We start from the raw sequence: 26,377 nt of genomic DNA, 5'->3' as shown, positions 1-26,377 counted from the left end.
CTGCGAAATAGTAAGGGCGTCGGAAACGAAAAGTCGGTCGTTTCCTGCCAACATGTTTTGCGTTTTCTGCCAATGGAATGTTCTTATGCTGTAAAATCATTAAATATGTCAATTTTTCGATTTGAATACCTAACGAGGGTCTTTTCGTTATTAACATAAAGGATCAACACAAAGGTTATACTATAATTTTCATGAAGCCGAGCTCGGTTAAAATTTGGTACAAGGGAAAAGATGAAAAGAAAAAAATATCGCGTTTTTTATAATTATACAAACAAGATTTAAAAAAAGATAATAAAAATTGAATTTTCATGAATCGGTTATCAAAATCTTTGTCTTAAATACTACAATCGTCTTAAATTCAATATCTTAACGGCACGAATATTTAGAGCTATAAAAGAAAACTTTTTCAGGAAATAATAAAAAAAAATCACGAATTTAGGAAATACAATGTTAAAGGCAGAAGCAGTGAAAAAACCACTCTTAAGTACATGGAAGGTCATGTGAGATTATCTGGACTACAATGACGGACAATAAAAGATTTACTAGAGGAAATTTTATCCGATAAATATGAACAAAGATTTGGTATTTTAGCAAATTACCGGACATGCAAATATTATTAAAATTATAGGAAACAACAATCCCCACCTACAAGATTTCCGATAAATGCTGGATTTCAGTCGTGGATTGGTAAAAAAAAAAAATGAAGTCCAAAATTCAAACTGCTAAACATCGGCCACTTCGAATCAATAGAAAAATAATTACAATTGAGGCTAACAGTAATAAAAAACAAATGTATTCACTGGCGTAAATACTAGTTTCAAATTCCAAATTATGCCCGCTTTTATTAAAATCACAAGTTCAAAGGCGGTTGTACTTGACAAAGAACCTAAATAGTGAAAAGGTTACACAGTTTCTTTAGAGAACGTAGTCTGAAAGTCAATTTCTCCCTCAACGTACGTACTTCCTCATAAAGTTCAAGGAACACTTACAAGTAAGTCTCGCTGAACTGTTCATCCGTTTTTTACACGGGGAAGGGGTAAATAAATGCATAAAAAAGTGATATGCCGATAAAATTGATTCGGTCACACAGAGCTGGACTTGCATCGTTGATACAATTAAATTATCTACGTAAAAAAAAAAATTGAAATAAAATCGTATGCGCTCAGTTTATAGAGATCAGGATGTATGGTATGCAAAATATTTACTAAGGTATGTTGTTGACCGATGGTATAGCTAGGCTGCAGCATAAAATAGCATAGCGAAACATAGCATAATGTAGGCTGGTGACCTTGAAATGCAGCGCAACACTACACAACCAACGTACAAGACATAGAGGAATCCAGCTCGGCAAGGCGCAACAGGTGTTCGTCCTCCTCTTTTACTTCCCACAAAAGTACTCCAGCACACTGCACTTATAACTACATCTCATGTTGATTATTCCTTGTTTCTTCCTGTAAAACCGCATTTTAACTCTAAAATTATTAGTTTTGAATCGATTATCAACAAATTTGGTAAAAGTTTAAAACTGCGATGATGAAACGAACATTTTAAAATGAATTTTATTCGTACAGTTATTTAATTTATATTCAATCCTACGATAACCGTTATACAGAAGTTATTTTTTTTTTTTTTTTTAGACAGTTAGAGAAAAAACTACTAGGTGGAAGTGTGAATATTTTTTCTATATCCAAAACCTTTTACTCTTTCCTTAGTCTATTTTTTCCATTTTTTTCATAAATGAATCACTGAACGCTGATGTTTTTAGTAACAGGAAACGTACCTTACCTTGACACTCATTTACTAAATGATATTGAAAATATAAAAATTTAAAGAAAATCAAAAATAATAAATTAAAAAAATGTACGTAAAAATGCAAAATTTAATAATACAATAGATATTTAACCAAACTCCCCTCTCATTTTTAGTTTCTTAGGTATCTAAAATTCCTAAATCCTTTCTAATTTCACGTATGAAAACTGTTACAAATTCTGGAATTAAAGATGTGTAGACCAAAAGAGGTTACCCGATGGTAGCAAACCGTTAAAAAAAAATCGAGCAATCAGTGGCATATGCCTTGCCAATTTTTCTAATTGTCCAGCAGTATTGACAGATATAAATGATTTCAAAACTTTTCATCCACATTATCAATGAAACCTAGAGATTAGTGACTAACAGTTCAATGCTAATTACTGTAAAAACATACAGACAAAAAGAAAGTACAACTTGAGTTTTCATAAGTAGGAAGACAAAAAAAAAAATAAATATGAAGAGATGTAAAAAGGTGTTAAATATAATTTGGCCCAAATTAATTTAGTATTAATAAGAAAAAAACTTATTCGATAATAAGTCAAAAGAAAGGAAAAATGTTTTTGATATTGAAATTCAGAAAATTAGTCTAACGATAATTACGGATCAAAGGGAAACAGAAAAGAAAAACATAAAGTACAGTACATCGTTAAAGATTACAAATTGTACGCGCAAAAATTTTCAACAAATTTCAAGGATCATTGAAGTTGGAGAGATAGGAAAAAATTTATTAAGGATGAAAATTAATGGACGATAAATTTAGATACATTCCGAAGGATTACGTATGATTTCAACCGGATGAGGAGCTAAGTCTCAGATTGGGAATTTTGTACAACCATACTGAACAGAGATCCTGGAAGAGTTTGTTCTGCAGGAGGAGCCGTCCTCATCGATCCACGAAAAAACGCAGTATTTAAAACATAAAAATCTACACACACAGATGTGATGGGCATCCACAGAAAAAAAGTATTACTGTTACTACTACTAAAAATGAGGATCAAAATAAAGTCCAATAAACGGGTAGATGAAAAGGGAACGACTTAGCTCCCACGTAAAGAAAGAATCCACCCAAAGGATTACCTCAGGATTTCAGCATTTACATCCGTCTGCGGTCCTTCAAAAGACAGGGGGTTTCTTTATCTTGGGTAGAAGTAGCACTTCTACATGCTTGTAGGCTACATGAAGTAGCCTACATGCTACAGAAAACTAACCCGGAAGCAAATACCACCTGAGGTAAGATTTAGCCTTCCTTTTTTTCCCTGTGTAGCTTCCGGTAATTACCGTTCAGATAATACTTCAGAGAATGATGTGCATGAGTGTAAATGAAGTGTAGTTTTGTACATTCTCGGTTTGACCGTTCCTGAGATGTGTGGTTAATTGAAACCCAACCGCCAAAGAACACCGGTATCCACGATCTAGTATTCAAATCCGTGTAATAATAACTGATTTTACTAGGACTTGAACGCTGGAACTCTCGACTTCCATATCAGCTGATTTGGGAAGACGCGTTCACCACTAGATCAACCCGGTGGGTTAAGATTTAGCCTTCCTAAGAAAACATTTTCTACTTACCTCTAAAACTGTGTGGCGTTAGTATCCGATTGAAATCGGTGGGTAAATTGTGCTCAGCGTGCATCAAAATTACAAAGCATTTTCGATACCGTAAATGATATAACAGGGCTAAAACAGAATTCAATCGTTTAAAAGTAAAATTAGCTTGGAGGAAGTAAAAGAAAACTAATATTTTCTTTTATAAATAAATTTTTCGAGAAATAATTTAAAATTAATTACTGTCGCTATTAATAAATGTTATTCAGATATATATTATTTATATTCATAAAATAACTTCGCTTAATTCCGGAATTCCTATAAATAATAATATTCTGCACACATAATAGCAAAACCCTACTGCAAATGACAAACTGCAACCGCAGTTATACAACTTAAGTATCAGTGGGTGTGGACGACATTCCTCGTAGTTGCATCATTATATTGCATCTAAAAACAACTTGGAATCTTCTACGACAAAGCTCAGAAATTTAATTTTATTTACTACTATTTCTTAAGTCAATGAAATTGTAGAAAGTACTCATTATTACAATATTAAAATTTAATATCTCTGCTGATGATTTTGAATCTTGATAACTTGCTTTATGATTATAGTAAAAAATTTAGGGTGGTCTTTTTATTCCCCTATCTATTTTTGGATAACCAAGAAATATCATTTTATCAAAAAACTGAGAAATAACTAATGAGAGAGAACTAAAGAGAGGTGCCTTTTTTATTTTTTATCCTATACTTTCTAAATATAGGATACGCAAAATCCCTCCCCCCAAAAAAGTCCTACTGATTGGCCAACGGTTTTCGCTACCATTTCTTAAATAATAACAAAAAACGATTAAAATATTAACTAGTAATAAAAATAAATAAAAATCTCTCGAGCAGTTCATGGCAAAACGACCGACTTTTCGTTTCCGACATCCTCACTGTTTCACAATCTCTGTACTCTGAAAACGCAATGATTTTCAGAGTACAGCGCAATAGATACGTACGATTAACGAGTAGACCCTACACATACGCATAAAGTTTGAATTCAATTCATAAGCGCTTATGAAAAATACACCACTACACAGTTAACATTACCTCAAATTGAAGTTATGTTGTCTGTTGACCTGAAATTCAGCGTAACCGACGAACGACATGCGACCGAAAGTAACACCGTACTTCTCTTCGAAAAGTCGGCAAAAAAAAAACTTGGCTTGTTCAATCTACTAAGATGAATATAATAATTAGTAGAGTAATTTAAATAAAAATAACCATTGTGAAGGGATGATAAAATGGACTTTAAAGAAAAAAACAATTGTTTTAATACAACTGCTATATTAACTGCTACGTTAAAGCAAAAATATTGTATGTAACGATACATGGTGAGACGGTATAGATTACCATAGCCCCTTGTTTAACGAACAGCAAGCAGTTCGTTATAGAACAGTTGCCATTTTGGATTCCGTCTAATCATTTTGTTCTCGTGAAAGTTGTATTTCGACTATATTAGCTAAAAATAGTAATCATATTTTTGTTTATAAACATCATTTCAACCGCGATATAATAATGGTTAATAAAAATTATTTTATTCAGGATATCAAAGAACATATTAAAAATTTTACAATTTAAAAAACAACCCTTCCGTCTTGAAATGGATATTACTTAAAAAATCTGATGGGGACTTGCTTCTCGCAAGACTTGTCTCATGACTTCCTTCTACGCCTATTAAATTACGTACACATTTATTAAAAATAAAAATAACCTTTTTTGACAGATTTTTTTATTGTTATTATTGAATTATAATTTATCGTAAAAATGGTTTTACAATCAGAGTTTAATAATTATTGATAAATCAATATATATAAATTAAAAAAGAAAAATGAAAAAAAGAGGAGATTAAGTCTGATTCGAACCGATGTGCCTTCCCCTTGTAACATTCAAATATTTCATTAATTAAAATTTTATTTGAATATAACCCTGGAACCGATGAAAATAAGTATCACTTATGATACATTGAAAAGGTCTCAATGAGGGCTTATTACTGCAGTTAAGAAAAAGTCCAAAATCAAAATTTTCTTGATTTTACAACAGTCCTAAATCCAAAATTTCTACATTATACGGCTATCGTTTTTGAGTTGTGCGAGATACAAACTTACGTACGTTCGTACAGATGTCACGCCAAAACTAGTGAAAATAGATTCAAAGATGATGAAAATGGTGGATATTTCCGTTGAAATCAGAAAACCGAAATTTTTCGCGATTACAATTCTTCCTTTACTTCGTACAAGGAAGTAAAAATAGTTCTGGAAAAAAATATTTGTCCCAAAACACCTAAATTAGGACGAGACAACGTGAAAAATTTAGTTGTTGATAGTTAATATGGGATTTTTTGTTACACCATTTTGCGAGTTGTAAACTGACGTAAAGTGGAGTTAGTTTAAAAAGTATTCAAAAAAAAACTATTTTAATTTTTCTTCAATATTTTGAGAAAAATTTTATTAACGTATAATCACATACAATTTAAATAATTAACTTAAATGAAATACGGGAATGAGATCATACCCGCTTGTTTTTTACAGTTATGTTGAAACAATCCTTAAAGTTATTATGCGACTAACATATATTTGACAGATAACAACTTTCACCCGTCGGAACTTCAACGCTTTTGTTCAACTGTTGCACGGCATCTATTTGACGGTGAATTTTAGGAAATAATGAGCAATACGGTTGTACACCCCGATAAGAAAAAGTTAAATTGTTGATTATGGTTTTCTAAAATATCCATTTTCCCAAATTACCTGTAAATTATTCGGCAAATATCTTTAATCGTACTCCAATTATACTTTCCCCGATTTATTAATTTTTTCATCAAACAGTTAACGACTAAGATACATTTGTATTTAACAATTTAACCATTATTGTTAACACATCCTATTTTCATTGATCACAAAATTTTTTTCGGAAAGTCATTTATTTAAATTAAATTGAATTAGAAATCAAAATTCGATCCAATAAAATTGTTATTTTTCATTCCTCTCTCTCTCTCTCTCTCCACAAATGTGACAAAAAAAAAAGTATAAATTAAAACGTAGTTGTAGAACTACTCTTGAATCAGCTAAGTAAACCGTAATGAAGTAGTGCGTGCATCCATCAAATCAACCGGTCACAAGCTTTTAAATAATATTAGAACTAAAGAAAAAAAAAATGGAAAAATTAATGTGAAGAAGTAAGCCGTTTTTAATGAAACACCAATACAAGTGATACGCACATAAACATAGGAGCAACTGCTGACTAAATTTCCTTTCAACCCTTTTTATAATCCTCGACATAACATTACGTTGCGAGTTTATCTAATTTTATTTTGTTTTTTGTCGAATAACACGGTGTTTATGCATTTTTTTTGTAAGTCACTCTTCTGTAAGAACGATACTACACTTGAACTTTCGATAGAATCGATGTCTAAATGTATTTGATACTGTTCGTGCGTTGAAAGTTAAAATGCATATTTCATTATTTGTCTAGAAATTATTTTGACTTTTTCTTATCGTTTATATTATTTGTTACAGTATGACAATTTGTCGCAAATTTAACGATTAAATTACATAATATAATTCATAATTAATACCGTAACAAAATTTTCAAAATAAAAACTTTAGGTGAAGGAAAACGGTTTAACTAAATGTATCTCCCATACTGGCAGTAGAGTAACGTTTACAAAATATCAATAGTGATATTATTTAGCCACTGTGACACATTTTGTCTCATCATCTCATTAATTACAAGTGTTATTAAGAAACAGAAGTCAGGAATATGATACTATGTGAAAGCTGTTTAATCGGGTTGACATTGACTTAAATTTGGAACTGCCTCTACTAGCACAAAAAATAAGCTTTATTATAAAAAAAAAACAATTTATAATCTTTTTAAACATCCTGATCCAGGGTGTTTAAAAAACATCCTGCTTATTAGCTGCATCTGAAATAAATATTTCTCATCCAGTTACATATATTGTGGTCGATGAATATTAATTAAATTTCTATTTTCCGTTAAGTTCAAGAATAATGTTTTTCGTTACGGACAAACGATAAGAAATTTTACAGAAGACAAATTTAAAAATGAGAATAAATAAATAAAAAACGGTTACCTAGCATGAGCTTCTGGTACAATATCATCAATCACAACGTATATCATAGCACCGGCCGCAAAAGCCAACGCATAAGGTAACAGTGGCTTAGCTAGAGTCACCGCAATCGCTCCTAATACTCCAAATATAGGTTCGACCATACCGCTTAACTGGCCGTACCTGAAACACACCGGTTCACATCACATTATGTAACATAATATATACACACGCACAACATATTATAAGATATTAAAACACATCATATCCTATTTCATCACTATGTAATGATTTTTTTTTTTAAATACCTCATTACAAAAAAAAAAAAATAATAAATAAATAAAACGAAAATATAGAAATAACCATATAGATACTGATTTTTATTTATAAATCTAAATAGTCCTTTTTTAAATTATAAAATAACTCCTTAAAATACCTTTTTAAATATAATAAATAATTTTTCTTCTTATTCTTTAAAAAGGACGAAAAGTATGGCGTGGCGTCTTTAATTAAAATATACGAGTATATAATGCTTTTTCTTGGTTTAACCTCCGAGTTCACCGTTAGCTATCGGTTCGTAGGATGAGATGAATGATTTGTAGCGTGTGTGAAAATGCCACGCCTGACCTGTATTCGAACCCGGGACCACCGGATGAAAGGCCGAGACGCTACCACTCGCCGGTATGTATATATATATATATTTTTTTTTTTTTTTGCTCACAATAAGTTAAATTCACTTCAGAAGTCAACAGTAACAAGGAAAGAACAGGGAAGAAATGAGAAGGATTCTTGCATTTATTAAAATGAATAATAATCCATTTACAAATATAAAAAGATCCTTTTTTCATTCATTCATAATAATAAAATCCTTTTTCCATTTTCTTCACCTAAAGATCCTTTTTTAAAGGAATTTCCTTTAGAAAAAATTTAATGACTTTTATAAAAATAATATTTCACAAAATACATTAACCCAAAAAAGTAGATTTTTATATTCCTCTTCCGTAAAAAACAAAAAAATCTGAATGCTTCACGTACTAACCTTGTTATTATCTGCAATGACAGTTTCTACAAAGAAAATCTATAGAAAAACTATCTTCTGTTCTTCATACGTAAATTACTGGTGTAATGATAACGCATAGACGTAAATTTGCCGTTAACTGTTTTATGATTTATTTAAATACCTTATATAAAACGTATAATCGTAAACTATTTAGTTAAAAGTAATGGTAATAAAAGTTAATAATTTAAAAATAAAATAATTATTACCGCCAATTTGTACTCAAGTTGTATGCACCTTTTTATTACCGAAAAATATCTATTTTAGAAACTTTACGAAAGGTATACACCATTTTTAATGCGATTTGTAAGAAAATAATAGGGAAATTATGGTTTTTCCAGTAGTCAGTCAGTAAATGATCACTATTAAATAGTTTAAAAAATTAAAATAACGGGTTTATCACTCTCTTTTCCCAAAAGGCTCAAAGCGCTGAGATGATTGATAGTTTTCTCCCTCTTAACCTCGTTCAAATTATATTTCATTTATTCTTTTCTGGATAGATATATATGAATTAATAATTTTTGCTAGTTAACGGTCTAACATTTATATCTAAGGAATCAGTAATTACTGTTACAGCTGTTTCCGTTTTTGGAATCTGGATGCGGGCTTTTCGAACTACTTTTCCTGATTGCTGCAGCTGAAAAAGAGGATCCAAATAGTAGAAGAGTGAATACTAAGTAAATTCAGATCTGCTATTCTTCCTTAACCTTGACTAATAAATTATTATAATCTTACCAGAAACTTTTCCAAGTAGAAAATCCGGCTGCGTGAAGCGGAAGACTAACAGCAAGACCTTCAGGAAAATTTTGGATACCGATTCCAATCGCAAGATTTCTGTAAAAAAAAAATCATTAACATAAATTAATATACACGCATTAAACACAGGTTTTTAAACATTACAATAAACAAATAAAACTGAGCAGCATAGTCAGCTGACCCGCTCCGTCAACCGGGAGCTGAACGCCCCTCTAATCTTGAACGAATTACGGGATGTACTTGCAAATTTAAAATGTTCTAGCCCTGGGCCTGATCGAATATTGTATGTTTTCTTACGGCAGCTCCCAGATGAAGAAGGTCTTTACCGCCTTTTACATCTACTCAACACTATCCTGGAAAAAGGGGTGTTCCGGATGTCTGGAGGAAGACTATAGCCATCCGTGTGGCTAACCGTGACTTCACTTCGGCATAAAAATATCGTCCGATTGTCTTAACATGCACCTTTGCAAGGCGATGGAGAAGTTGATATATAACAGACTAAAATGGCAACTGGAAGGAATTTAGTTCTTACCATACCAATACGGTTTCAGAGGAAAGAGATCTACCACGGATCACCTAGTATCTATACAAACAGATGTCAGAGGCATCTGTCTAAGGAGTACCTCCTTGCAATGACTTTAGATATTGAAAAGGCCTATGAGATGGTTTGGAGGTACACGATAATCCTTACTGCAGAACGGTGTTAACGGGAATATGATGAACTTTGTGAATAATTTCCTGAGAAAACGGAAGATTCGTGTTACGGCTAACGGGTACTTTCAAAAGCCTGAAATTAAAACATGGAGTCCCTCAGGGATCTGCCCTCAGTGTGATGCATTTATTGGTGGCTAAAAATGGGGGTAGTAGATGTGATCACTCCGCCGGTGAAAAAATGTATCTTCGCTGACGACTTCACTATCAATTGTTGAGCCAACAAAATTGATACTACTAGGAAAACAAGGCAGAACTCGCTGAACTTAGTAAAAAATGGGCACATAGTAGTGGCTTCAAATTTTCTGCAACTAAGTCAAAATTTATTGTTTTCTCTAGACAGATATAAGAGCATGATCAATCCTAGGTGAAGATGAGATAAAGAGCATCAGACTATATTAAACTTCTAGGTGTGACTTTTGATGAAAGCTGACTTGGTCGAGTCACATTATATTCACTAAGGCTAAATGTCTAAGGATAATTAACGTCCTTATACTCACATGAAGCTGCAACTAGGGTGCTGACAAACATATCATCCTGAATACATACAGAAGTATTGTTTTGCCGAAGCTGGAATACGTATCTATTTTATACGACACTGCGACAGAAAAGTTAAGGGCTTACTAGACTCCTTGCACAATTATTGCGTTCGAATATCCATAGGCGCAATTGTCACTAGCCTTATACCAAGAATACTAACGGAATCCAATTAACTCCCATTACATTACCGGAAAAACTACCAGGTTATCAAATACCGGTCATCCTGACCTCCGTATGGGAAGCCACCCTCTGCCACCCCTCCGTTCCTGGCCCTGTGGGCTTTACCAGAGGTCATCTTCGAAACCTCGGTTTTTCACTTATTTCAATCCGCCTCGGCCGGGATTCCACCGATGCGAATGTCACTAGTGACATTTCCACCGCTGTACTACTAGTTAATGAACTCAAAACAAAACACATCTTACAGAGTCTTAAGTAAGACTGAAAGGACTTAGCTAAACAAAGCAACTGAACTACTTACCCGTAGAAGGTAAAAGTGAGTTCAACGCACAACAATAAGAAACATAAAAATATTTCATTGTAAATTAACAACGTAGTAACATTGAAACAAAAAAAAAAAACAAAGGACAAAAACAACAAAAACATAATCTATAAATCAAAACAGCCACAAAAACATAATACAAGAGAAATCCAAGCAGGGTTCTAGATCCCCTCAGCGATCCTTTCTTTTGCTAAGTACACTAAAAAACTCTCCACTATTGTCCATTCAGCCTGGCTCCTCCAGTTTACACGGAGATCCAACGCCGACCCGATAAGATCAAGCCGACAGATGGTCTCCGTGCACAGCAGGTCCCATCTCTCCGACTGCTCAAGGCAGGCGACCAGGCCCGCTTGCACTCAACAATTGAGGGGAAGATATCCTTATTCCAGCCTTTCGACCTCAGACTATCTCGCTATCCAGGAACAAGGTCTGTCTGTTCCGAGGATTCTCGGAAAGGAAAGAGGATGTGGCCCTTAGTTGCGCGCATCTCTAAAGATTGAATATTTACGTCTGGAAAATGCAAACGGTACCCGCATTACCGAGCTGCTAGGAATCAAGTTAGGGAGATGACTAAAAAGTACAACGGTTACACTATTCAAATGGCTCTCACTCGGCCGATGGATGTGGCTATTCAATAATATTCTCTGACAAAGAGATATAATCTTAGTGCATACTCATCAGCGTTCTTTTGCAAGGCCTACGCAATTTACTCTACCTTGAGAGTTAAACCTGGGTTCAGATATGAAGAGTTTACTCAACCGGAAGAAATACACCAAAAAACTGTTGCGATTTTTCTGTGACAGTGGAATGGACTCAATTTAGAGATTTTGCTTACGTGAGATCCTTTACGGAGTACTGTATGCGCAGTGAAATTAATCTAGTAGTCTAGCGGTTATTGTTTGGATATTTGCTAACCGATTTTTGGTGTTTACCGACTAATTATTTATGAACACTTCGTTTTATTTAAATCGCTAAAGACTTTTATCGTTAATTCGATTACAAACAAAAACTGCAAAAAAGACTGAGCAATTGACATTCATAGAAACAAAGATAACTTACGTTTATATGGGAATTATATTCTTTATTATATATTGATAATGTAAATAATATAATTTAGAGGTCATGCAAAACATTCTTAATAGTCTGAATGTAATGTAACCGAGCAAAATATTTACGAAAAATTAAATTCAGTAGTCAACTATTCAATAAATTTAATACAGCTGTGTGTGTTCTTGTTAATAACCTTCTAAGCATTTTTTTTCTGTACTTAAACTGACGTACAATATCATCTATCAAAATAATCTAAAAAAAAAAAAACTGGGAGATCTAAACAAATAACAAATGCAGTAGTTTTATGTAATCTATCTAGTAAGCAATGAATTCATTTAGCTTTTTACTGTCAAAATCTTCTACGCAGTGGATTGTTCAATTAAATAAAAAATATAAAAAATTACAAAAAATCCCATCTGTACCGTCAAAACATAATGATTAACGAAAATGAATCCCTTATTTTAGTTATATACAATAAAATGTAGATTTTTCTACACTGGGAACAGATATTCAGTATGATATTTCATGATGTATACCTATAACCAGATTTTATAAAAAAAATCTGAAAATTATACTAGGAGCGGATGAAATGTAATGTACAGTGGAACGTAACATGAGTATAAAATGTCGTACAAAGAGACAGACACTGACCCAATTACTAACATCCACCTAGGTTCTCTCATTTTCTGGTAAATTTTGCGCATAAGAAACTGCAAAAGTAAAAAATTGAAGATGAACCTCGCAGTGGTCCACCGGTTTTTCTAACCGATAAGAAGCATCAAAAGGAGGGGGATGAATCGATTCTAAACGACCGATGCATCACACAGCAACGTTAGGAAACACCGTAAGTGACGTGTGCTCGACAATCCACAGAGCCGATAATTTTGCATCACGAAATGCTCGGCCGTACAAATCGCTTGCAACCGACAAGGCTTTTCTGAAGTAGATATTTGAATTTATTACACAGCTCTATATTCACCAGATTTGGAGCCCTGCGATTTTCGTTTATTTCCACACAGCTTATTTCGCTAAAGAGGGATATAGAGCTGTCTGTGTGTGGGGTTTTTTATTTCCAACAGCTATTATTCCGAGAGTAAATACTTTATCCTTGCCGTCTAGCCGTTTTTCTTATTCTTAATTCATTCTATCACGCAACCGGTTCTGAGGTAACAGAACTGGTTATATGTTTACTGAATAGGTTGTAGGTTACCGATTACAAGTTGCAGATCTAATCCTTCTCAATTTTTCATACCGAGATGCCAGGACCTAAAGTACCGTTGCAACCTTAATAATTATAGGAACACAGCCTGCGCGCCATCTCGTGGCTTCTGTTTCTAGTCAGACAGTTTCATAATAAACCTAACAGGTGAAGTATTAATCGGATAAAGGCGGGCATCAAATCTCTACTGAAATAAAAACACAAACAGACTGGTAACCTGTCTATCGTAAACTGCGATCAATTTGCCGGGAAAAACCTGGAAAGATGCGCTTTCATCGGAGATGAAAAGACACAAGCTTGCAGCAGATTATATAATGCGAATAATCCCGACAAAGCCGGATGGAAGTATAAAACTGCGGTAAGTAAAAATCGCAAAAAAATTCAAACCGTAATCGTTAAAAATTCTGCGGCATTAACTCTGTAATGAAAATTTCCATCAGAAAACAAAAACACCGTAATACCGTACAATTTAACGAATGAAAATACTAATTTCAAGTTTGTAATGCTATATATTATATAGAATTATCAGATAAATAAACGTGATTTCAGTAATATGTTTACCTTCTCATTACAGTACGGAATGCGATTTACCGCTTGCGGTTAAACTTTGTCAATTTAAAAACCACAATAGTACGTGTAAATTAAGACATACATAAAATTACAATAAATATAGAACGAAAAAAAAAACAACAAAAAATAAGTAAATCAGTAGAAGAAATATTTTTAGTGGGGAAAAACGACAAAAACGTGCAAATATTTTATAAATTAATATAACTGCAACACACAAAATATATCTTTTATCATTAAGATGTTATTTAAAAAAAAAAGCATTTTTTTATAATGGAAATCCTCATTCAGTAAAATAAAAAACGGATAAGACTAAAATAATATAGCATCATACCCCTTGCCTATTACGTTCGAATGGGTTACTATATTTTTAACTCGATAAAAAATTTTTTAATAGTATAGTAAAACCACGAAACGAGTTATTTTTAAAATAATAACCTACGTTTCCTTGAAACACGTACAAATGATTTTCTTTTTCTTTACAAATCTCAGTTACTTCTGCGAAGACTTCCAATTGGGATCTCAAGGTGTTTTTGTTTATAGTTCGGACGGATGCTTCCACGCACTATACAATTCTAGAGACGGACGAGGTAAAATGCTGTATTCGTTCTCAGGTCCTTTTTAATTTCTAAAGGAAAATCAATTTTTGTTGCAGCATATACTTAAATTAGTCAACGCAAAACTAGTTATTATTAAAAAGTCGTATCTTTCGTGGTATTTTACGCGGGATGAGAAATTAAAGACCAAACACAGGAGTGATGTTAGGAAGAGTTGAGTACGGATCGACTACAGAATCGTATGTATATCCAATAATTGTAAGATAAGCCTATCGGGTCGAAAACCTTCCAAAAATAAAAAAGATTTTCAAAATGTTCAATATTGCCATTAAGCAAAAAATAAAAAATGAATGATAAGCGTCTGTAGATATATCACTCGTTAGGAATGACATATTTTTCTAATTTTTATCGCTTAACCGTACAACATTCTGGAATAAATATTTTGCGATCCTACAATTCCCTTCGTTCATTTCAAATTGAACTAGGGAAAAAGTTACTTTTTCTTTTTCCTGTTTACCTCCGGTAACTACCGTTTAGATAATTTTTTAGAGGATGAATGAGGATGATATGTATGAGTGTAAATGAAGTTGTAGTCTTGTACACTCTCAGTTCGACCATTCCTGAGATGTGTGGTTAATTGAAAACCCAACCACCAAAGAACACCGGTATCCACGATCTAGTATTCAAATCCGTGTAAAAATAACTGGTTTTACTAGGACTTGAACGCTGTAACTCTCGACTTCCAAATCAGCTGATTTGGGAAGACGCGTTAACCACTAGACCAACCCGGTGAGTTACGGAATAAGATACTGGATGAATAATACTAAACCTAATATTAATAAATTTTTATTTGAAAATTAAATACCGTAATCGCAATGGTTGTAGGCGACCTTAGATAAATTACAAATCACTCTCCTGAAAGACGTTGCCATTTTCAAGGATAACAAACATCCCATGGTAGAAATAACAGAAAAACTGAAGAATGAAATGGTTCTTACTACCTTTCTCACTGAGCTAAGTCCAACATTATTGATAAACATCCCTAGACGTAACACCTTTCTGTTTACCACAGATACCGGTTATATAATGCACATAATTCTTTTTACAGGAAGCGACTCTTACTTGTGTTTCTTCTTATATCACCCAGTGTTTTACACGCGTCATAGCCATAAGATAGACCAGGACAGTTAGTGTAAGGCAAAAAATACTCTTTTCTTTGGTGAAATTATGTACAAGGGTTAATCAATTATTACCCGCAATTTAGTTATATTTTTGTTAATGTCGGTAGTATTGTCGTGTTGCGTAGATGACGCATGCGTGGTTTAATTGTTGTTATGTCTGTGCAGGTTTGATGCTCCTAGGTTAGTTCTAATATCGCTGCCCTGCTGTTAACCGTGGCTGCTCCGCTTTCTGCTTGCATCAAAGAAGAGCAACGTTCAGCGATACGTTTTTTGTGGTCGGGAGGTGTATCAGGGACCGAAATTCATCGAAGACAGTACAGTACCGGAACAGTGTGTGTTACCGCAACGGAGTGTCTACAAATGGATTGAAAATGGATTGAACAAAATGGTTTTCTTAGACGGACGAGTAACTATCGATGAAGTGGCACATCGTCTGCAAATTAGTCACGGTTCTGCCTACGAAATCATCCACAACAGACTTGGATTTCATAAAGTGTGTGCAAGATGGGTCCCAAAATAACTCAGAGGGTTGCATAAACAAACGCGCTTGGACATCAGCCAAAAACATTTGGATCGCTATGGTAACGAACGGGGACATCTTCTTAGACAGAATCATCACCGGTGACGACACAAGGATCCATCATTACGAGCCGGAGAGTAAACGGCAGAGTATGGAATGGAAACATCCAAATTCGCCCTGCAAAAAACAGTTCAAGACCCAACCGTCCGATGGAAAACTGATGCTTACGGTTTTTTGGGACTCACAAGGCCTAGTACTGGAACATTATGAGGATAGGGACACGACAATAAACAGTGCGCGTTACAGTAAGATGCTTACTGCCAAGCTGAAGCCTGCAATTCGAAGAAAACGGCAAGGAATGCCGTCGAAAGGTGTGTTGTTGCACGACAATACCCGTCCTCATACTGCTGCCTACACTGCTGAAACGTTCCAGAAACTCAACTTTGAAGTACTGGCTCATCCTCCGTGTAGTCCTGATCTTGCCCATTCTGACTACCCCTTGTTTAGTCCACTCAAAGAGGCATTAAGGGGCAGTCGATTTACGACGGACGAAACAGTGAAAGAAGCGGTGCATTCCTGGCTCGCAGCTCAACCGAAAACCTTCTTTTATGAGGGCATCAGGAAGCTTATGCAACGATGGACCAAGTGCGTTGAAATGCAAGGGGACTATGATGAAAAATGATGTACGTGTAAATTTCCTATTTGTATTGCAATAAAATTTATAACTACACTGCGGATAATAATTGACTAACCCTAGTATTACATACATACTACATCATCTTTCTTTCAATTAAATATTTTGAATTGTTTGTAATTATTTATTGGATTGGAAATATTAATAAATAATTTATTATATTTTTGGTATTGTACTGTTTGTATTTGTTAAAAAGAGCTTTACTTTTTCCTACCTTATTTTTCAAATTGTTGTCACTATTACAAAAACAAAGGTTAATTTTATTGCTAAATAGTTGATGAAATAAATTAAAAATAGAAAACCTTAAAAAACACGAATATTCAATATATATATTTTTTTTAATTGTTAAAATAAAATTTGACTAAAAGCAATACAATATTATTGTTTTAGACAATCTCAGACGAACGTTAGCTGTAAAACAATCTGAAAACCGCTCAAAACTACCATTTAAGATTGCCTTTTTACAATAAGCTAAATTAATAACTGATAAATAACATGAGTTATACTGATATAATAACTGAAAAAATATAAGCAACTATATAAAATTTTTAAACAATCATGAAAAGGCACCTTTTCTCAACCTTGTGAGTGAGTGGGTATTTTTGTTCAACATCTAAATAAATGATTGTATTTATAATTTTTAAAAATTTGCCTTTTTATTTATCAAAAGGCAAACAGACAGATTAATCGGTCGTACAAGAATATTTAAAAATTGTATCACATTGAAACAATTGATTTTTGTAATTAACGTAATAATTCTTTGACCGATTGGTACAACAGTAAAACAAACTTTCACCCTTATAACTGAAGAATTACATTAATGATCGATCTCATATATCCTATCCTCTATATGATATTAAAGTTAAGGAAAATTTACAATTTGGAAGGAATTTATAAATAAGGAAGCACACAAGAAAGCATGAAATACTTAAAGAAAAACATTTTCAAAATTCTCGGGAAAGAAGCGGACTGAAAACTGTTAGGTATTTCATCATTAATTAAAAAAAACACAGATCGTAAAACTCTTCGCAAAAGAAAAAAAATCTGATGTAGACTATACATGACTTTCCTTGTACGCCATTAAATTATTATACACAATTTTTTAAAATGAAAAGTACATAAAAATATTTTTCATTAATAACTATTGATATTGTTTCATAATTCTCCTTTTACTGTTATTATTGAATAATTTATGGTAAACATGATTTTACAATCAGAGTTTAATAATTATTGATAAATCAATATATAAAAATTAAAAAAAAAAATTAAAAACAAAGGAGATGAAGTCCGATTCGAACCGATGTGCTCTTCCCTTATAAGACCCAAATTATTTCATTAATTAAAATTCTATTTGGCTATAACTTTGGAACCAATGAAAATAAGTACCACTTATGATACACCGTTGAAAAGCTCTCACTGAGGGCTTATTACTACAGTTAAGAAAAAGTCCAAAATCCATTTTTTATTTATTTTGGACTTTTTTGGACACTTTTGATTCACTTGATTGCAATCAAAAGGGGAAGCACAACAATATGTTACAACGATCCAAAATCCAAAATTTCAACATCCTACGAAAAGTCTTTTTGAGTTATGCGAGATACATACGTACGTACAAACATCAAGCCGAAACTAGTCAAAATGGATATTTCAGTAGAAATATGAAAACCGAAATTTTTCACAATACTTCCTTTACTTTACACAAGGAAGTAAAAATACATAGCTTTAAATAGTCTATTATTAATCCAATATAATCTACTTTTATTTTTTTGAAAGAATAGAAATTACTTCAGTACGAACTAAAGACCATAAGAATGAAAATAAAATAAAAATTAATAATAGTAAAAAAAAAACAATATAATAACAATAAAAAAAAAAATTACAATCTACGACATCGTACACTGCTACAAAAAGAATTCCTCGACACCCAAGTCTGTTTAAGTTTGTTTTTTAAATCATCAATAGATATCAGTACTTCAAATAAATTTTAATTTCATAACACTAATTTATATATATATATATATATATATATAAAATCTGATGTGAACACCACATGACTTCCTTGTACATCTATTAAATTACATATACACATTTTTTCTGTACTTCATTTAAACTTATTTCATTTGAAAGTGAGATACGATCCTCCAATTCATTAATAAAAGTGGACAGATTAACAATTGCTATAATATTAGTTTTTATTAACACCAAATATCTATACTATTAATTCAACAATCTTACCTGAAATATTAGGTTAGAGTAAAAATCCCTTTATTACTGTTTAAATAAATTGTTTACCAAATAATCCAATAATAAAAACTGATTATTCTACACCGTAAGGTCAAAATTAATACTTGTTACCAGTATACAGGAGTTCATTAAACGGAAAATAGTTTAATTATTATTAACTTTTATTAAAGAGGACCCATACTCTGGAATGTTTTCTATGATGGAATATTCAGGCTTCCTTATCCCGAAGGAGTGAGGATTGTCGGCTATGCAGATGACGTTGCGGTACTGGTGGAGGATAGGGAAGTGGACCGTCTTGAAATTAAGGCAAATCAGGCCTTACAACTATTAGACGAACGGTTAGATAACAACCAACTCCGAGTAGTCCCAGCTAAGTCAAAATGCATTTTGCTCTCTGGCAGGTTGAAGGGTCAGAGGAATAAATATAGAAATAAGGGGGGAAATTATTCGTGAAGTTAGTACGTCAAATACTTGGGCGTATTCATAGATAAGAGTCTAAAGTACGGTTATCACATAGATATGATTTGTCAAAAGGTGGCCCCTACAATTAAGGCTCTAAGAGGTCTGTTTAATAACCACTGTGCACCGAAACTGGTGGTCAGAAGGTCGATCACAACGGCGATGATGTCATCTATCTTATACGCGGCACCAGTCTGGGGCACTGCAATGAATGTACAACGCGATAAACGCAAACTTAGAAGCGTGCACAAAGTAGCACTAATACGAGTTGTCTCAGGATATAGAACAATTTGTTACGATGCGTTATGTGTCTTAGCTGAAACGCCTCCCATTGAATTACAGATAAAAGGTCGAAGCATGAGGGCGGCAGGTGTGGCAAGAGCCGAGGTAGAAGACATAGTCGTTAGCAACTGGCAAACCGCATGGTCATCCGCTCAAACAGGTGAGTGGATAAGGAGACTTATTCCCAATCTGAAAGAGTGGTCGGGTAGGGAGAAAGTCGGACTAAATTTCCACACCACTCAGTTGATGACAGGACATGGATCGTTCGGAAAATACCTTAATAGAATCGGAAAAAGGCAGACGTCAAGGTGTCCGTACTGTCAGGAAGAAGACGACGCGGAACACACCGTATTCAACTGCTATAGATGGGAGGGTCTCAGACATGAAATAAGGCATAATAACCTGAGACCTGACAACCTGGTTAGCTGGCTAATGCAATCTAATAACAATTGGGATTGGTTTTCCAATTTTGCGAGCACCGTCCTCAAATCTAAAGAGGAAGAGGAGAGGCATCACAGACGATAGGCGTGAAGATAGGGCAGGGAGGACAGTCCCATCCCGGAGGGCCCGTATGCTTAGGTATGCGGGTTCCGGTGATGGGGTGGGAACTCCTGGGGTTGCTTGAAAGGGATAAAGAAAAGACCGAGTCCCGGCCGGCGGTGTCGGTTCCTGGGGGGCTGTGGTGCTTGCTGGGGCTGGCGCCGCCGGTTTGAGGCAGGCATAAAAGAGTAAGACCGAGACCCGGTTCTCTGCGTGTGGGGGGGGGGGGCGGCATACCTTCCCTTACGTGCGGAGGATTAGATGCGGGCAGCAATAAGAAAAGATCCGGAACCGGGTGGGCTGATCTACCGTGCCGGACGTACAGCCGGTGGGTGGGGAGGCCCCCTTAGAGTCACAAGGACACATCCCTGGGCCGTGTATACTTAAGTGGATGTCCGGCCCAGGAATGTAGTGGGAAAAAAAAAACTTTTATTTACACGAGACACCATAAATCTTGTGCATATTACGCACAAGTGAAAATAAATTTCAACAATCACTTTAAATTGAATGCAATTCAAAAATGTATATTATTTTTCTGTCAAATAATTAAATAAAATGATTTTTTTTTAAAAATAATTATACAATTTTTATAAGAATTTGCTAATAAAATCCAAAAATAATAAGATTCTAAATTATAATTTTCAATTAATATTAAATAATCGGATGTTTTACCAAATCTATTATTTCTATTTTATTTTACTTAAAATTTTATTTCACTAATAATTTTTTTTTATTATCAATGAATTATTATTTATTGTAAAAATTTTTTACAATCATGGGTTAATAATTATTCAATCAATATATTTAAATTAAAAAAAGGAAAGTTAAAATAATAAAAAAAAAGTTAAAAAAAAAAAACAAGGCCTTCCCTTTAAGATCCAAATAATTCATTAATTAAAATTTTAATTTTAATTTCGATTGCAATAAAAAAGGGTGGTGCTCAATTAGGTGTTGTAACAGTGCGAAATCCAAAATTTCAACATTACAACAAATTTTTATTGAGTTATACGAGATACATACGTACGTTAGACGTCACGTCGAAACTAGTCAAAATGGACTCAGGGATGATAAAAATGGACATTTCCGTTGAAATACGAAAACCGAAATGTTTCGCGATCACAATATTTCCTTTACTTCGTACAAGGAAGTAAAAAGGTATTGATTTCTTTGAAATGCAAGATTAAGGACTCCATAAGTATTTGTATAAATCATTTTAAACATCGTATTTATTTTATACAGGAAAATAAAATGAATTTTTTTAAATATTATTTCATTAAATTACGATTATAATAATATTTTGTTATAAACAGAAAATATACTTTAATATTAAATCACTCTATAAAAAATGATTGTGCGTGGATTTGTTTGTTTGTTGTATGCGCTCGCAATTTAATTTAGCTGCTATTGGCGCAGAGCGGACCAATGGTGGCGCGCTGGGCGACTGCACACGGCCCCCTCCACGACTCTCTCCTGCTAGAAGCAGTCCGTTGTTAATTAATAAACAACTTGTTTAATTTAATTTCCAAGCGTAGATTATTTTTATTTATATTTTACATTTGTATTTTTTTTAATAATTATTGTTTATTAATTTAATTCAATTAATAAAAGAAAGGAATTTAACTATATATTTAGCAGTAAAAAATGTGCATCAAGCGGTCCGCTCTGTACCAATGGCAGCAGTTGGACTGGCAAGTAACACAACCTCACATGAACACACACAAGAATAAATGAAGAAGATGGCGTCCCCAAGCCAATTCCCTGTTATCAATATGGCTAACGTTAAACGTTATTCTATTAAAAACTATTAAATTTTATATTTACTCACTCCTTAAAGGCTATTTTAAATATAAAAACACCAAAATATTCTCTACACGCTAATATTTCTTTTCTTAAAATATTTCTGCAAAATTCTTAATATTCCGACAAATATGAGGATACCAACGCGTCGAGGGTCCAGACGACTGGAAAGTCCGTGGGGCGAGCGAAGCGAGCCAAAGCTAGTTAAATGTAACAAGACATTCTTTAGCAAACTATAGTATATAAATAGTAATGAATATTTTTAAAGATTTTGTCAATGAAAATTTCAAGAGCTACTCACCTTTCTTACCTTACGATGGTCAATTAAAACGGGAAAAATATCTGCTTACAAATATATTACTGATATTACTCAACAGTATTATTATTATTTTTTATCTCCGAGATGTTTCACATCCGGAATTTCAGTATGAGAGGCCATTGGGGCAAACTTCATTCAGTAATGTAGTGCATTTAACACAGTTTGTACAATCCTGCACGTCTCCAGAATTACTCATTTTTGAGCTTTTGGAATTATGACTTTAGGATCCAGGCCGACTTTTTCTATGTATTTCTTTAAATTCTTGTTAATTAGTCCATTTGCTGTTATCATAATGGGAATGACTTCTATTGAGTTCAGTCTGTAAATTTCTTTATATTCTATTGCCAGACGGTTGTACTTGGTTATTTTATCTGTTTCAGCTTTATTAACATTGTGATCATATGGGTGAGTGACATCAAAGAGAAAAGCAGTTTTTTTCTAATGCTGTGTAGAACCATGCCTGGCCTACTTGCAGCAATAAATTTGCCAGTATGTATGGGGAAATCATAATACAGTCTATTAATGCTCATTTTCCAATGGCCTTATATTCATAATAAAGACAATGCTTCCTGTCATCTACAAGTCCTAATTTTCCAATGCCTTATGAACAATGTTTACTGTAAGATTGTGGCGACGCAGATATTCCACGTTAGCCAAGTTGGAGCATCCAGTTATCAAATGATAAACTGTTTCTGATGATTGGCGGCACACTCTGCACTCATCACTGATGTCCTGAATTTCTATGAACTTTTTGTAATTGTTTGTCACAATGACCTGGTTCTAGATGGCATGGGTAAACCCTTCCTGATTGGTACAACATACTTGAGAGAGGGTTCGCATCTAGGCAGAACCACAGGGGACTCAAGCATCGCCGCGAAAAATACCGCGTTGTATTGGGATTGGTTTTTACTTATTTCCTCCTGCAGGGAGTTAGTACCAACTATACACACCATGAACTCATTATTAACTTGTTAAGGCGATCAATAATACTTTGATGAATGCCGTATATTTCTAGTATATGTAACAGCCTCATAGTTATGAGGTACCGATTCATAGGCCTTCTGATAATCTATCCATGCAACTGACGGATTTCTTTTCTTTTTCTTTGCCTGTTCCCCTATTACTGCAACTACGACCAACTGCTCCTTGCAACCTTTAGCGTTCTTATGGCAACCCTTTTGTTCCCCAGAAAGAATGTTTTAAGATGTTACATAATTAGCTATCTTACGAGTCAATATTGGGTAGATAATTTTGTACATTATTAAAATATGTTATTGGCCTGTAGTTTTTAGGATCCTGAGTTTCCTTAGAGTTTGGTTTCAGATATGTGACTGCCTGGGAGATAAAAGTGGGTGTTTCGAAAGGATTGCGGGGCAAATCATTCAAAATTGTTACCAGCGGGGTGTGGAGAGCTACCAATTATACTTCCACCAAAAATTCTGAATTCCGTCGGGTCCTGCTGTTTTCCAGTTTTGTAACTTTTTCTCAACTTGCTTGATATCATCGGAGGAAATTACGGCTGTGTCCACGATCGATGTACATCTCCTTGCTTCGTTCTGTATCCATTCTGCCTGAGAACTGTGACTCGCAGTGCCGACCCACAGTTGGCTCCAATATTCTACGGTAGTATCCACGGTTGGTAGACCACCAGTACAATGTGCTTCACTGAGACTATTATAAAACAGTCTCAGTGGTTATTATTAATATTATTACTATTTATTTTTTCAGTAACCACAAGAATAAGATTCAATTACAGATAATACAAGCGATGGAAAATAATTACTATAACAAGTGAAAAAAGTAGCCAACACCGTCCGACCAAGGTTCGAACTAGAACCATCGGGATGAAAGGCAAAGGCGCTAAACATCACTTTGGAGATGTCGACAACCTTATTACTAATCTAAATATCTTTCAGTTTTGAATATTTTTTTTAAGTTAAATTTTTAAATATATATATTTAAAAATTCATATATATATATATATATATATGTATGTAAATTTAATTATTTATTTTCCTAAGTTTTCTTTAACACAGATAATATTTGGATATTTAAAGATCATATCTATCAATATAATTTAAAATACTTGAAATATTGATTTTCAATTATATACCGTGTAACAGGGCTTAATTTAAACAAATTCCTATTGTACAGTTATTAGTGATATAATAATTTTTAACTTTAAACAAAAATAAGCTAACAACGATGCTGCTGAAATACCTTGGCATTTGCATAAAGGTTAACATTTAATTAATAATCACCTAGTGATATATACCGTGTGTCCCACGAAAAGGTATACGCTTTTGATTTAATATCACTCGCTGATTCCCCCACCGATTCTACTGAAACTTAACAGACCTCTTAACGAAGATTCTAAAATTGTTCTGAACTAAAATAATTAAGCACAGTTAGATAATTAGCCATAATTAGAGTAATTATTAACTTGTTTTATCAAATTTGAACAGCAGTTTAACAATATATATATATATATATATATATATATATATATATATATATATGTGTGTGTGTGTGTGTTTAACTTATTAGGAAGAAGAAGAGATATTTTGATTTGAAGGAGAGAAAAGGTGACGTAATTTAAAATTTTTTTATCCAATTAATATAATTATTCAAAAAATAAACTGTTCACCAAATTACACCTGGATAAAGCTAATAATCATAAATCCCAAGGGAAAACGCCATTCCGTTCGACATTTTTCAACTCAAAAGACAGGGATATTTAAGTTTTCTAAACTACTTCTAACGATTATAAAAACAATTTCCTCAATATTAGTCAGAGGTTAAAGGACAACTAATCCCAGCCGTCTTGGCCTATCTATACAAAAAATTTTATTAGTCAGAATATACATACGATATATTTTGACTAATTTCACTATTCACCCATTCTAGAGGCATTTAAGTAGAATATAAACCAGTACGTGTAGAAGAATAATTCCCTAAATTGTTATTTTTATGTGTAGATAATTTGGATAATTTTCAGGAGACATGAAAGTTAAAAAACTGAAGACTTTTTTACCCGTTATAATACTTTTCCCTTTAAGTAATTTACTTCGTAATAGCCGGAAGGTAAAAACGAACGAGTACCCTGCAGTTAAATAACTTTAAATTATCTTCTTTTAATGATAAGATAAGAGATTGAAAAACTTAAAAATATAAGTTGAATGAGAAAAAAGTTGATTTTACATCATAAAGAGAACATTTCAAGAAAACGTAAACAGATGTCGCCTAAAAGCCGATGGTTTTTACTTATATTTCTTGTTTTCTATTCCCTTGTACATTCAGTCGCTGAACGCTAAGATCCTTTATTCTGGAACGGGTCACGTATTCTTAAATCCGGCTACGGTAAAGTGACCTGTGCGCTTTTAAAAGGCTCGAAAAACGCTGGGAAATACGTTTATTAAAAGTTTTAATACGGCCGATTTCGTTAATAATAATATTAAACCTGTGTTTAAAACTTACATTAATCGTAACGAAATGCCGTAATAACAATGACGGTTAGCCGCGTTAGAATTGAGCATTGTAAAACGACAGTTCGTGAATATGACTGTTTAATTATAATGAAATATGTTGTCGGTCGGTGTTTCGTGAGCCGTTTGGTTGCAAGTTGTCTGCGACACGATAAGACATGACACCACACACACCACACCTGACAGTGCGGGCGGCCACCGGTAGAGTAAGTAAACGGCCGGCTCACATCAGATATTTGGCGGTGCAGGCGGTGGCGGCGCGCTAGGAATGCGGGCAGGGGCACAGCACACACATAGGTTCATTCACCCTCCATCTCCATCTACATCTACAGAGACCGAGAGCTCTACCTCCTCTACGCCTCCTTCTCGCCGTGTCGGTCGGGCCCCACCGGCCTCCTGCCTCTCTGCCAGCCTGCCCGGCTGGCTTCC

The 26,377-nt window shown here is 33.8% G+C and overlaps 1 protein-coding gene across 4 annotated transcripts in view; it reads right to left on the bottom strand.

The window, feature by feature from the left end:
- The window catches only part of Zip48C (Zinc/iron regulated transporter-related protein 48C), a 454,634-nt gene that overhangs the window by 61,838 nt on the left and 366,419 nt on the right, over nucleotides 1–26,377 (bottom strand). For all 4 annotated transcript variants that reach the window (XR_012756805.1, XM_075369162.1, XM_075369163.1 and 1 more), the window contains 2 exons: nucleotides 9,264–9,362; nucleotides 7,496–7,654 (listed from right to left, as the gene is read on the bottom strand). Coding sequence is in view for 3 of the 4 variants with exons in the window: in XM_075369162.1 (XP_075225277.1) it covers nucleotides 7,496–7,654; nucleotides 9,264–9,362 (258 nt within the window). In the remaining variant the exon portion in view is untranslated. The remainder of the gene's footprint in view (nucleotides 1–7,495; nucleotides 7,655–9,263; nucleotides 9,363–26,377) is intronic.

This window comes from Lycorma delicatula, chromosome 6 (genome assembly GCF_047948215.1).
Source record: "Lycorma delicatula isolate Av1 chromosome 6, ASM4794821v1, whole genome shotgun sequence".
Taxonomy (NCBI): domain Eukaryota; kingdom Metazoa; phylum Arthropoda; class Insecta; order Hemiptera; family Fulgoridae; genus Lycorma; species Lycorma delicatula.
This window is presented reverse-complemented; position numbering and strand designations above follow the sequence as displayed.